The sequence below is a fragment of the Centrocercus urophasianus genome, unplaced genomic scaffold (genome assembly GCF_019232065.1).
Source record: "Centrocercus urophasianus isolate 14NV4802_14NV808 unplaced genomic scaffold, USGS_Curo_1.0 seq_12, whole genome shotgun sequence".
NCBI lineage: Eukaryota > Metazoa > Chordata > Aves > Galliformes > Phasianidae > Centrocercus > Centrocercus urophasianus.
Genome location: NW_024884364.1, coordinates 6,207,983 through 6,221,955, shown reverse-complemented (window position 1 = coordinate 6,221,955; position 13,973 = coordinate 6,207,983). Strand labels below are relative to the sequence as shown.

Genomic DNA, 13,973 nt, shown 5'->3' with positions numbered 1-13,973 from the left:
ATCATTTTTTCTCAACATTTGTTCCTGTAGATCAACTGCTACACATTTGAGTGGGGGGGAGATGGAGAATTTATTTTTCTGATAGCCTGAATGTGTCTTGCTGATTGCATACATGCAAATAACACTTACATTGAAAAAGGAAAGGCAAAGGAAGCGTATGTTACACCTGGAATAGAAACCTGTGAGAGTTGTGATAGCCATTCAGCCCATGGCTGTTGACTCAGTAACAGAGAAAAACAAACCATCTCATACCCCAGCCAACTCTGAACTCGCCGATGGAAGATCTGCTTTGCCCGAGATCCAGACAAATTAGACACAGTTTGCACTTAACCTTTTGGCAGTCACCTAGTACACTTGGGTCAGCTTTCAGGACAAACACCAAGCCCTTAATTGTAACTTCATATTTGCTTTCCCTGTACAAGTTAATCAGCTTACCTCTGTGTCCGAGGAAAAAAAAAATAATAAAGTCAAAACACAATACATCTTGTACTGGAAACTTGGTTTTTTTGGGGTGGGGCAGAAAAGAAGCTGATCATTTTCTACATTGTTACAGAGCAGCACTAATACATGAAATTTTAGCTCTACAGAGGCACCTTTCAAACTGACAGACCAGAGGCTAATGATGACAAGGTGTTTTTCAGTCCTAAGTGAGTAGAGGTAGCTGTGATTCTCAAAATCACAGCTGTGGTCTGGCCCCGGCTCACATTCAGCTCCCAGCCAGTTTGTTTTCTCCGTGCAGCCATTTCATCCAAGAACTAAAAACTCACACCCCAATTGTAGGGTACAGGAATGGGGCATCTGTCATTTGAGTTCACTTCACAGTTGCACAGAGATGCTGAACTTGGCAGGTATTCAAGTATTTTGGTATGTTCTCCAGTAATGTCCCTGAGCAGCCATTAGTGCAGGGGGCCATGAGCATTAGGTATCCCTAGAATCACAGAATTGTAGGGGTTGGAAGGGACCTCCAGAGATCATCGAGTCCAACCCCCCTGCCAAAGCAGGTTCCCTACAGTAGGTCGCACAGGTCGGCATCCAGGCGGGTCTTGAACATCTCCAGAGAAGGAGACTCCACAACCTCCCTGGGCAGCCTGTTCCAGTGCTCCGTCACCTCATTGTAAAGAAGTTCTTGTGCACATTTGTGCAGAACTTCCTATGCTTCATTTTCTTGCCGTTTTCCCTTGTCCTGTCTCCACACACTGCAGAAAAGAATCCAGCCTTGCCACTCTGCCCCCCACCTTAGATATTCATAGACCTGGATCACGTCCCCCCTCAGTCTCCTTTTCTCAAGGCTAAACAGACCCAGTTCGCTCAGCCTTTCTTCATAGGGGAGATGCTCCAGGCCCTTCACCATCTTTGTGGCCCTCCGCTGGACTCTTTCTAAGATATCCCTGGCTTTTTTTTGTACTGGGGAGCCCAAAACTGGACGCAGTACTCCAGATGAGGCCTTACCAGGGCAGAGTAGAGGGGGAGGATCACCTCCCTCGACCTGCTGGCCACGCTCTTTTTAATGCATCCCAGGATGCCATTGGCCCTCTTGGCCACAAGGGCACACTGCTGGCTCATGGCCAACCTGTCATCCACCAGGACACCCAGGTCCCTCTCTGCAGAGCTCCTCTCCAGCAGCTCATCCCCCAGCCTGTACTGGCGCATGCAATTATTCCTCCCTAGATGCAAGACTCTACACTTGCTTTTGTTAAACCTCATCCGGCTTTTTACTGCCCAGCTCTCCAGCCTGTCCAGGTCTTGCTGAATGGCAGCACAGCCTTCAGGCGTGTCAGCCAATCCTCCCAGCTTCGTATCATCAGCAAACTTGCTGAGGTTGGCTACTCATCAAGGTCATTGATGAACATGTTGAACAAGACCAGTTAGTAGAAGGTCTACTACAACCATCTGTGATACTCAGACAACGTCATGTAAGCCAGAGTGATAGGTACATCAATTTTATGCTAATGCCAAGAACACCCTCCCTCCCTACAAGACAACAGCACATGTCCAGGATTTACATCCAGGCTTATCTCAAAGATGCTGTACTAAGAGTCTAGGCACCTTGGATGATTCAAGAATTAAGAGACAGACAGACAAATTGCAGGATGATTGTTACCATCAAAGTCACTTTCAAAGATCATCCTCCTAAATCAAGTACCCTAACTTTATGCCTAAAGTAACAAAGTGGCAAAACTCTGAAGCTCAGCTATGGAGTACGGTAGGGAGAAAGCCATATTTTATCCCATACGCAAAGGCTTTGCTCACTGTTTGGTCTGCATCAAATCCAAACAGCTCCTCATAGCCAAGCCACCACAAAACCATGAACTTTTATTTTTAAAAACAGGTCTAAAACAACTGGTAGGACAAAGACTTAAAATATTCTTTGTCTTCATGGGAAAGCAGTAATGAATGGTTTTTCTTTCCTGGGCATCTTCTTCTGTTTTTCTTTGAAAACCAGCCAACCTTTCTAGTCTATATACTGAGTTTGCTAATTTGCAAGAGGTTGGAATCATTTCTCATGTTAAAAATACTCAGTGAACTGTGCTCTCTCATGGAATCACAGAATCATCGGGTTTGGAAGGGACCTCCAGGGATCATCTAGTCCAACCTTCTGAAACTCTTCCCTTTTTTTTCGTCTGCAATAAATGCCATTTTGGACTGAAAGTCCCCATTTTGAGCATGGAGACAGAAGAGGTCAGCATGGGGGAGCGCCCTCACAGAGCACACCTCTGCTCGTTAGCCAGACATGTAGCAAACAGCCCTGGAGAACTGGGTACTGAGACTCTGATAAGGAACTCTGGAAAAGCACTCCATTATAAAGGCAGAGGAAGTTTCAAGCTTGCCTGCGATCTGGGCAGGCTGCCTAAGGAAATGGGGGCTGCAGAGAGGCCTTAGGGAAGCTGTGTGCAGCACTTCTATAATTCCCTTCCTGCTTTTCTCCTCCTCACTCACTGACTTTTTATTCTAGCTTTTTCTGTTTCCCTTACAATACAAAAGACATTTTATGGCTTTCTGGAAGAACGAAAGCCAACCACAAGGGCTAGGATCCAAGCAACCTGGAACTGCAGGGAGAGGCAAAGCCAAATCTCACCCGCATCTCCTCATTTCAGGGCAGCTCCCAACACAAGCATCCTTTGGTATCCTTTGCCTTTGCAGAGCACTGATTTTTTTCTGACTTCTGCAACTGAAGCCCTTTTCATTGTGTTCAAACAATGCTCCTGGAGGAGAACCGGGGCCTACGGTGCACCTCGTGCTGTCAGCCTTCAGACTTCTGTGGTTGACTTGGGGGATTCACTAGGCACTGTAAAGACTTCAGCCTTTCTTATTATTTATTTCTTCTTCTTTTTTGCTTGCAAAGGGCAAATGCCAGCTTGAAAGGCACAGATTCCTATAAAAGCTCTATTGCTTCTGGATATACTACGCTCTGGCTCCAGCAGTGCAAATAAAAAATAAAAAATAAAAAAAAAAAAAAAAAAACAAATCAAACATTAAACAAACTTCCTTGTCAGGAAACTAATAGCACAAAGCCAGTGTTCCAGGAAAATATGAAGTGCTGTAATTGTACATCTGTTTAAAGAGCATTTCACGATCTTTCACGTGCACCTCAGTCTGAGTCTCAACTCCTACCTCCAGTGGTCTCATTACACAAATGGAGGCAGACAGCTTGATCTTCTACACTGCACAATTCCTGCACAGGAGCAAAAATTCAAGTACCTCTGCGAGTATTGGGCTGCTCAGAGCAGTTTCCAGGTAAGGGAACAAATAAGTTTATTAAAAAGATGCTCCCTTTCCCTTTATGGCAGCTCATTTTTTGTTCTACTTTATGCGTTCTAAGCAAAATTATCACTCAATAACACATGACGTGCTCAGGGCATAGCACAGCTATGTGGGCACTCTGTAAGAGCAGTGGAAGGCACAAAGAACACAGCTGCAGATTTAATGTCAGAAGGTATAGGTTTGCCTGCTTGGACCTAAAATTTTGCATCATGACAAACTAGTATGTGTAACAAAGGGAAAGAGTTGCAACAGAGAAGTTGAAAGTTGAAATAGAGAACAAGACTGAATACAGGAAAACCAAATGGGATATATGTCAAAACAAAACAACTAAGCCAAGAAATAATGCAAAAAATATTTCAGAAAGCAAAATTAAGGATCAGACTGCATAAGCACCTAACAATGCACTGGAATGCAACATCTGGGAGCACTCAACACAGACTATGGGATCCTTCAGTTCTGCATTTAGCAAAGCGATAACCTTTGTGATTAAAAAAAAAAAAAAGTTTGTAATCTTTTCTTTAATATTATTTTTATTCCCTAATACAGATCCATCTTATCCCTTTTCAAAAGAACAACAGCTATGTTAAATACCAGCTCCTCTCAAAGGTCTCTATGGGTATTAACTCTGAAGTCTAATTATGTCAATTTAACTGTCGGCATTGTTAACTTGTTTCCAGCCATTCATTTCAACAAAAACATCTGTCTGCCCTAGAATAATGGGCAGAGTTTCAGATTGTGGATGGAGCACAAATAGAATAATTGATAGTGTCCTCCCACTCCAGCTCTGAGGAGAAGCCAAGAAAGGTGGGAGCATGAATGAGGAAACCTAATAGCAAACACATTGGTACAGAAACCTTTGATACTGCACTGTCGAAAAGCAGTACAGACACTGCGCGACTCTCCTGCCATTGGGCATGCACTGCTCACTGATGGCTGGGTCTCAAGAGAGAATGTGGTGCCTGTTTTTACTAGCTTCTCATAATGCTTTCCTGTTTGTCCAAGGGCTGGAGATCAGCCTCGGTGGTTCGAAGCTTCCACATGTTCAGTTGGACATCACATGCTGGCTGCCAAGTTTCTTGGCTAAATTGTGAGCAGGTATTTAATAAAGCATACCATATGCTTTGGCACTGCCTGAACTTGCTGCCAAACATCCTGACACGTGAAGCCCCAGCACTCCTAAATCCAGTCTCCTGGTAACGCGAGACTCAGCCAGGCATCACTTCTAACATTCAAATCAGTCAGAGCTTAGCACTCATTGACCTTTATGAAGACCAAGCCACAGACTACGTCAGGCCTTTCTACCTTCCCACCTTCCCAGAGGAAACATAAAAATTAAAAAATAAAAATGAAAAATCATGCAATATACTGCCCTTTAAGGTCTGCAAGACAGTGGGCCACCTCTACATGCTGTTTTTGACGCATCCAAGCTGATGCGATTCCATGCAACAGCAGGTGCACCCCTACATCTTCTAAGAGGCATTGTAATCTTGCGGCTGGGGCAGTCCCAGCTGCCTTGAACTATTCTGCTCTGCCTGCACTTCTGACAGGGAAAGAGGTTGAGCTGCCATTCTTTTGCCAGGATTTGCTGCGTCCTAATTTTTCTACAGGATACACAGGGTTTGTTTCAAATTAATTGCATCGGCAAAACACATTCTTTAAGCTTGTAGATGTGATGGAAATAACTTTTGTGCGTCAACAGTTCTGTTAGGTAGAGTCATCCATTGTCTGTGACAGACAACTCTTGTATTAAATCAGAGCACACACTTTTACAGGGGGACCAGGCAGAACTGAGATTGAGCGCCGTCTTTATTGATTTATAAACTTGCACATTTTGGACTTACAGAAAATAAAAATAATCTTCCCTGAAATTCAAATGGAGATGATTTCTCCAGAGACAATCATATATAACAACAACAACAAAACAAAACAAGAAAACAGGAACTAGTTTAACAACAAAATCAGTATTTTCATTGTGGCATTGACTTGAAAAATTCATCTTGAGAATATCCATGCTTTCCCTCTAAAACTCTTCTCAAAACAGAATTAGGCCATAACAGTTGGACAGTGATTCACCCACTGTCTTCTGAGGGAGAAGACCTTCCCCAGAAGGATGCTCCCAGCTGGTGTGCAGCTGAAGCTGATGGCACTGGATTCCCACTGCACCTCTCCTGGTAAGGGGAACATGGAAGGCAATATGGGGTGCAGCTGGAACACTATTGCTCTCTGACTCTGCATCTTTGTCACCAGGGGCCCTGGCCAGATGGTAGAGTTTAAAGGAATTCGTGGACTAGTATTCCCTCAGGCTGCTCTTAAATTATACACAGAGGTTAGCATACAATTGACTTCTAAGCCACAGAGCCAACCACTAGCTTCTTTGTTAACACCATCCCCGGCCGCAGATGCCAGGCAGAGTGAAAAATTGGCACCAGTGAGCCTTTTTATGCAGTATGCCTTTGAGTTAGGCTTGAATGAAGGGGAAAAACATCCAAGTTTTCATAACTCGACTAATATCACTCACCAAGACAGAAGCAGAATCGTGCCTCAGCGTTCCTAATTCCCTGTGGTGCTTTCAGCCACGGTCCTTTCCTCACATAACTCCCGCCCGAATAAACCAGAATCTTTTAGAGCTGCCGGCACAGATGGATGGGTTTTATTTCCTTTTGGTTATGGAGAAATACTCAGGATCATCACAGCAAACTCCAAACGCACAAAAAGCGAGAGTCACCTTTGCAGCGAGGCAGTTTGGGTTTATTTGGCTTATTTGGTGGATTAGAGAAAGCAAATAATTTCCAATTCAAACATCCTGCAGTTAAGGCCATTGAATTTTAATGCTTATATCAGCAGAAGTCTCCTTAAAATGTTTGTGGGGTGTGTGTGTTTGTTTAAAAGAAACTGGGGTCTCACGGGGTGGGACAGAGAAATGCATGCTCATCACCAGACAAACAGGAGCAGGGTCCCAACACCCACAGCTTGGGCCAAGGAGTTAGTGGTGGTAGAATGTGGTGTGGAGTAAGCAGGAGGAACTGTGATGCTGTGAATGTGAATTCTGCTGCCTGGAGGAGGACAAAATAACCCAACAGGCAAAAAAAAAAAAAAAAAAACAACTCTCCATCTTGCCTGCAGAGCAGAGATATCTCTCTGTGCTGCAGTGAGCTCCCAATCACCTTAACAGCCTAAGCTTTCCTCATTTAATCTCCACATTGTCTCATCAGGTGATTTCATGTTCTAAGGGTAGACAAGAACCAGGAAGCTCTCTGCTTGGTGCCTTCTGAGGACACCAGGGAGAGACCTGCTGCCAGTACTCCCTGCAAGGATAGAGACTGCATGGAGCGGGCCCTGGTTGCAGAGGAAGAAATGTTAGCCCATACGCTCCTCCAGCTGGAAATGCTGGGTGGCCTGCTAAGGGCAATTGCATTTGACTAACATCAGCCTGTGCTGAAGCTGCATTAGTGACATATAGGATCAAAGCACCATGAATGTCATTTTTCATTCTGCAGGGGAATTGCTTTCCCTACAGCAGTATGCACAGATACCCATATGGTTTCTCTGCAAACAAAACTAAAACCCCACAGCCACCAGGTCACCTTCATGTGAGCTTCTCCTGCGTTATGCTTGATCCCTCCTCTCACCTTGAAGATTTCAGCTGGCAGAGATGACATATTTGCCCTTCTTTCTACACAGCAGCTTGGGAATACAGCTTGTTCTCAGCACTGCATTAAATCAGAAGCAAACACTGGCACAGGGGACAAGTATCCCAGAAGATAAGGAGGGGACTAACAATCTCCATCAGAGCAGAAAACCTCTTGGTCAAGTTTTCAGAGACAGCATTCTGCACATTTGTTCCCTGCAAGAAACGGGCAGAAAGGGGCAAGTATGTCTCTTTGGAAATTCAAAAGGAGTCCTGTGGACACGCTCACACTCAACAGAGAAAAGAGAGCAGGAGATAAAGAGGAGACCCACACAAGACAACCCTCCCAAGCGGGACCAACAGGGACACATTTATTCCTCAGAGTGCTATTTTCTGCCCTCCCATAGTGCTTGTACTGAGTGGCAGCTCCAGCCAGCCAGATCGCTGTGTCAACATCTGCAGGTGTGAGTGTGTGGCTATGTGAAAGGAAAACAAGAGAGAGAAAATATTTAGGTGGAAAATGTGGGTTTTCATTTTCTTTCATTGGGCTTTTTGTTTGTTTGTTTTCTTTACGTTTTCTGCCTTTTTCCTGTATGCTTTTTCTCTTCTACAGCGAAGAAATCTTTCAGTGCTGATACCAGGAGGAGATTCCTAATGATTAATTGATTTTGCTGTCAAACGTAGGAAGTGTGTGTGCGAGAGCCATGTGGGCATGAGGTGCATTGGCTATTTTCTCCTAACGCTGAAAGTTCCCCCTCCCTCACTTCTGATTCCTTATAAACTGCAAGAAACGCACACAAGCAAAACGAAGGAGAGAAACAAAATTATGAAGAGACAAAACGAAAAACAACTGAAGCACCAAGACATCTGGAGCAGAGCTGCAGGAAGACTGTGAGGAAGCCCAGAATTTGCCTTGACCTTTACAGCTTTTCAGGCTTTCGCAAAACACAAAGGCTAAGAGCTTTGCTGCTGCCAGGTTACGGCCCCTCCTGCTGCATTTTCTGCCAGCAGTGTTCCAACTCACATGTCAGCTCACCTGCATCCTAAGAGCAGCACCCCTGTCCATTCTTCAGGGACTGCACAGGCCTCAGGGTCAAAATCTGCTCCTTCATCTCCAGCTACACCAAGCTGGCAAAAACCTGCAGCAGAGAGCTAATAAGATTTAAATTCCAGTCTCACCTTTGCAGATGCACCCTCGAGGAGCCATCCTGATCACATTTCATAGGCACTGATAAGCACCACATGTCCGTAGTGTCCCAGCACTTCTGCACTTTGGGTATGAATACCCGTGACACTTCTGGCAGGCAGAGCTGCGCTCGCATTACTGGAGAGCCAAGTGCAGGATCCTTAAACAGACCTTGAACACGTAGGTGCTACTGGCCATGCACCAAACCTCCTCCTGGCTTCTGTTCAATGCCCTGGAGGCACCTGAGGTAATTCTGTGGGTAATCTTTATGCTCATCCATTATTGAGACATCTATATTTCTGCAATTAAACATGTGTATAACCACTTAAACCTGGCAGACATTCAAAACCCTCCTTCACAGCCATGCTCTGGCTGAATTGATGTGCTAGATACTCCCTCACTGCCTTGTCATCCGGGTTTTACACACAGTATGTTTCCTACTGCCCGAACACATCCCCATCTTCCTTTTCTCTTTCTCTTTGAAGACAAGGAGGACATAGCAGCACTTTTCAAAGCTATAATCTAGTACAGAGCACACTCATGCAAATCCTTCCTATACTCAATTACCAGTAAGGACTTAAGCCCACATTTCAAGGAATATGCAGACCTGAGCTATTCAGCAAGAGGAAGAACCTAGAACAAACCAAAGAGAACCTTGCTGTTGTCCCCCACCCTGCACATAGACTTTCCCACATCCGTGGAAAAAAAAAAAAAAAAAAAGAAAAGGGCATATCTGGCTTAGGAACTCTGATAGATTCCTGAGGAAAGAGGGAAGCACACAACTTGTAAAGGGATTTCACAATATTCATTTCTCCTTTTGTGACTTACCCAAGGTCACCTAGGATGACTTTGGCAAAGCACAGAGCCAAATGCTACTCGAGTGCCAGACTCGCAGTGTGCTCGCACCAGGGCTGCATTCTAACAGTAGGAATACGATGAATATTTGGTTAAGAATATTATAAGCTGTCATAGCATGAACAGAAATTGGATATATTTAGATCTTTTTCAACCTACCACTGCAGGGTTGACTCAGGCTTTCTCTGACAGTGTTACCTTCCTTGTGAGTCAGCTAGCCCAGTGAGATCTTGACTCCTTTTTTGTTCTCCAGGCCTTTCTACACTCTTTGCTATGCCAGACCATCACTCCCACCACCCTTCTTCAAACAAGCTGTCAGACAATGGGAGAGAGCTCAAACTACGGTCACTTAAGAAATAGCTGGACATTGTCTGCATTCACATTTTGATCCCGTATCCAAGACTTTTAAATTGGTATAAATAGAAGTTGCTCTGTCATCTCAAGAAAACTGAAGCTGATTTACTTTACATAAGGACATTTTTTTCCAGGGGGTAGAGACAGGCAGAAAACAACAGAGAATTTGAAATAAAATTTAAAAATATATACACATATTTAGAGAGAGACTTTTTCCACAGAGATCTCCAGCTTCTAGATTGAGATTTATTGTTCTGTAACGGGTGAGAAGGATTTCACATGACATTTTTGTATTACTGGGTTTGTTAAAAGGAAAATTTTATAACAGAGCTAACCCTAAGCAGATTGGGTTTTTGTCATAAAAGAGAAGGAGGAAAAAAAAGGAAATTGTCTTATTTCCTCTAATGGCATTGAAGAAAATCTTGAGTCACCTAAAAGTAACAAAGATTAAATAACCTCAGCCCTGTTAAAAATCAACATATGCTGACTTCCTAAGTACACATTCTAGATGGTATTTTCTATTCCTCTAGAGATGGGAAGGAATTAGATGTCAGGTTCCAGCAGACTCATTTCAAGTTCTTACGCACAGCCTGCAGGAAAGTGCACTCAAAACAGAACTTAAACCCAACTACCTTCCATACCCTTCAATCGCTGGCTTATCTTAACTGTTGAATGCATTCATATCATCTTCAGAACTGGAACATCAGTAACATATGTATGTTTGCAAGGCTTCTGATTTAAGACAATGTCACAACCCTCATTTTTGCAAGCAGCGAGCTAAAAGATTGAAGGACTTGTCTAAGAGTTATCTGAGAGCATATGGACCCAGCTCCTTCAACTTTCAATTCATACCCTGACCACCATGCTGTACAAAATTCTGCATACTGTGATAGGACAAACACCCTATACTCTTGGCTCCAGCTGGTCAACGATACAGGTGCCTAAACATCCAGTGTACCTTTCTCTCCAGCTCCTCTCTTGTTTGATTAGTGGATGCCAAATTTTAATCCAATCCAAACACGAGCTTCTCTATCTTGACGTTTTCTATGATAAGTCCCAACTCAGAGGCAACAGGTTAGGTCAGAGAAAAACAATTCATGTTTTCCTGAAGAAGGACATCTAAAGACATAAGTGCTTTGCAGTTCTACTACTGTAGACTTTTGGCTTTTTGGCCTTTCATGTAAATATACTGTGATGGAAACAGGTTTCCCTTGTGGAAAACTTTTATGGAAATAACAGTTCTTAATTCCCTTTGGGGGGGGGGAGGGGGGGAATAGCGAGAGGGAAAACAAGCCATCCCCTCTGCTCTCAACTGATGCTCAAGCTTCTAAATATTTGCACTTGAAAGCCTTTGGGCACCTTTGAAGTTAGATGTGAGAGATTTTCAGACCGCTTTCTCTACAGATGGCTCTGAGGACCCCAATTTTTACAAGGTGCTTTCTAAAACAAATTCCTTTCCACAGCATCCTCTGTTCACCCTACTGATTTGTATGACCACTTGATCCCTGCAGTCGCTTCCCCACCATATCCCTCTCCCAGCAACTCATTACTTCTTGGTACTCAATTTCTAGGATCCAGGTACTCTACCTAGAAAGTCCTTTTCACCTTAAAAATCAGTAGTGATAGATCACAGAATCATTAAGAATCATACAATCATTAAGGTTGTGAAAGACCAGTAGGATCACAGAGTTGCAGGGATGGAAGGGACCTCCAAAAGATCATTGAGTCCAACTCCCCTGCTAAAGCAGGTTCCCTATAGTAGATCACACAGGTAGGTGTCCAGATGGGTCTTGAATATGTCCATAGAAGGGGACCCCACAACATCTCTGGGCAATCTGTCCCAGTGCTCTGTCACCCTTATTGCAGGTTCATAAGAAGTATAACAAGTTCTTCTGCATCTTTGTATGGAACTTACTACGTTTAAGTTTTGGGCCACTACTCCTTGTCCTATCACTATGCACCACCAAGAGGAGCCTGGCCCCATCCATTTGCCTCCCACACCCCTTTACACATTTATTAGATCCCTTCTCAGTCTTCTTTTCCCCAGGCTGAACAGACCCACATTACTCAGCCTTTCCTCATACAGGAGATGCTGCAGGCCCTTCCTCATCTTTGTGACCCTCTGCTGGACTTCCTTCTAGGAGATCCTTGCCTTTTTTGAACTGGGAAGCCCAGAACTGGACACAGTATTCTAAATGTGACCTCACCACATTGAGAGTTAGAGGGGAAGAATCACCTCCCTCAACCTGCTGGCCACACTCTTTTTAATGCACCCCAAGATACCATTGGCCTTTTTGGCTACAAGGGCACACTGCTGGCTCATGGCCAGCCTGTTGTTCACCAGATCCTTCCTTCTCTACAGAGCCCCTTGTCCAGCAGATCAGCCCCTAACCTGTACAGACACTTGTGGTTATTCCTCCTCAGGTGCAAGACTCTACACTTGCTCTTGTTAATCCTCATCAGGTTCCTCCCTGCCCAGTTCTCCAGTCTGTCCAGGTCTTGTTGAATGGCAGCACAGCCTACCAGCAGGTCAGCCACTCCTCCGAACTTTGTATCATCAGCAGACTTGCTGAGGGTGGATGCTATCCCTTCATCCAGGTCACTGATGAAAACGTTGAACAAGACCAGACCCAGCACTGACCCCTGGGGAACACCTCTTGTTACAGGCGTCCAACCAGACTCTGCATCACTACATCTACTCATCTGTCCCATACTTCCTAAATTTTCTAACAAGGATGTTGTGAGAGATGGCAAACACCTTGCTGAAGTCAAAGTACACAACATCCTCACCAACCCAGCCAGTGATGACATCATCCAACCATAGTCACTGCACGCATTTGAATTTGATCTTTATGACAAATTCTCTTCTCTCTAACGAGTTACAATACTGTAATTCATGTTAGAAGTGATGTAGCTAGATGTCTACAGAATGGCGGACACCAACAGCTCCAGAAGAAACAAAGCCACCACCAGAGGTATTCAAGGGGCAACACTCAGTCATCAAAATCTAGATTCAGTCACATATATAGCTAATTCAGACAGAGGTATAATATACCCTCATATCAAGGAATCATTTTTGTATGACTACATAGAAATGGATTAGGTTGGAAGAGACCTTCAAGACCACCTAGCTCCATGGCATTCTTTAAACACTGAAGTCAATTCTACCTAATGAACAAGCCCACAGCAGTCCCGTTCTTGTTCCCCTGTATTCAAACTCTTCTTTCCTCTACAGTGGCATAACACACTAACCCAGTTAGGCAATGCAAACTTTCCCTTCCTAACTCCTTCCCTAACAATCTTCCTTCCCTTTGTACCACAGCATCGAAATCTCTATGTGACAGTTAGTGCTATGCTCAAAAAAGTTATACCAGTAAGCAGAAAAGACATCTACAAATTACCCCAGATTTTTGAAAATTTCAGCCATGCTCTTCAAGTCTGCAGCCTCCCACAGCAAAGCAAATTCCACGCCCTCTGCAATGGTATTAACGTATTGGAAGTAGAGCCCACAGTTTCTTTTGCAGAACCCAGTTGTGCCAGATAAATAAATCACCTGCAGCCATTTATGTGCAAATAACCTGTGCCAAGGGGCCTTTTGGAAGGAAAGCTTCGATCTGTGTTCATAACAGCAGTGCTGTAATGGGAGCAAATAAACATGCGTACTTCCTCTCCGTCCTCTCCCCTCCCACAGTGCTTTTGTAACAGTGCACTTTGCCTTGCTGAGTTAAAGCTGAGAAGTAGCATTTTGCATTAAGTAGAGGGCTGTTACGGACCAGAAAAAGCCACAAAGTGCACTTAACAGAACCCACCCTCTACTCCAGAGCTGGGAGGTTAAAACCAGAGATGACTGAACACGTCTCATTTCCCCATCTGTAGCCAATTCCCTTGACAGGCCCCATTAAAAAGCCAACCAATTCTGGCACTCCGGATCCCAGAGGAGCCCCCTGACACAGTTATTAAATAAAGTACACCAGATTTCATTGTGAATGAGAATTGCTTAACATAAGCACACCACTTAAAGAGAGAGTGGAAGTGCAGAATTGTTTGAACCTCTGGATTCTTTCACTGCTGGCACTCTGCTGCCAGTGTTAAAGCCCTTCCTCTGTACCTCCTGCACCATGGCAGCCATCCTCAACTTTCTTTGAGCCTTCATTGTGGGGAAAAAAAGCTTAATTCGAAACAACACCA

At 44.2% G+C, this 13,973-nt stretch overlaps 1 protein-coding gene across 1 annotated transcript in view; it reads right to left on the bottom strand.

The window, feature by feature from the left end:
- The window catches only part of LOC122155797 (limbic system associated membrane protein), a 341,409-nt gene extending 327,990 nt beyond the window's left edge, over nt 1–13,419 (bottom strand). The window contains exon 1 of the mRNA XM_042810006.1: nt 13,339–13,419. Within this exon, the coding sequence (XP_042665940.1) occupies nt 13,339–13,348 (10 nt within the window). The 5' untranslated portion in view covers nt 13,349–13,419. The remainder of the gene's footprint in view (nt 1–13,338) is intronic.
- Nucleotides 13,420–13,973: the final 554 nt, after the last annotated feature.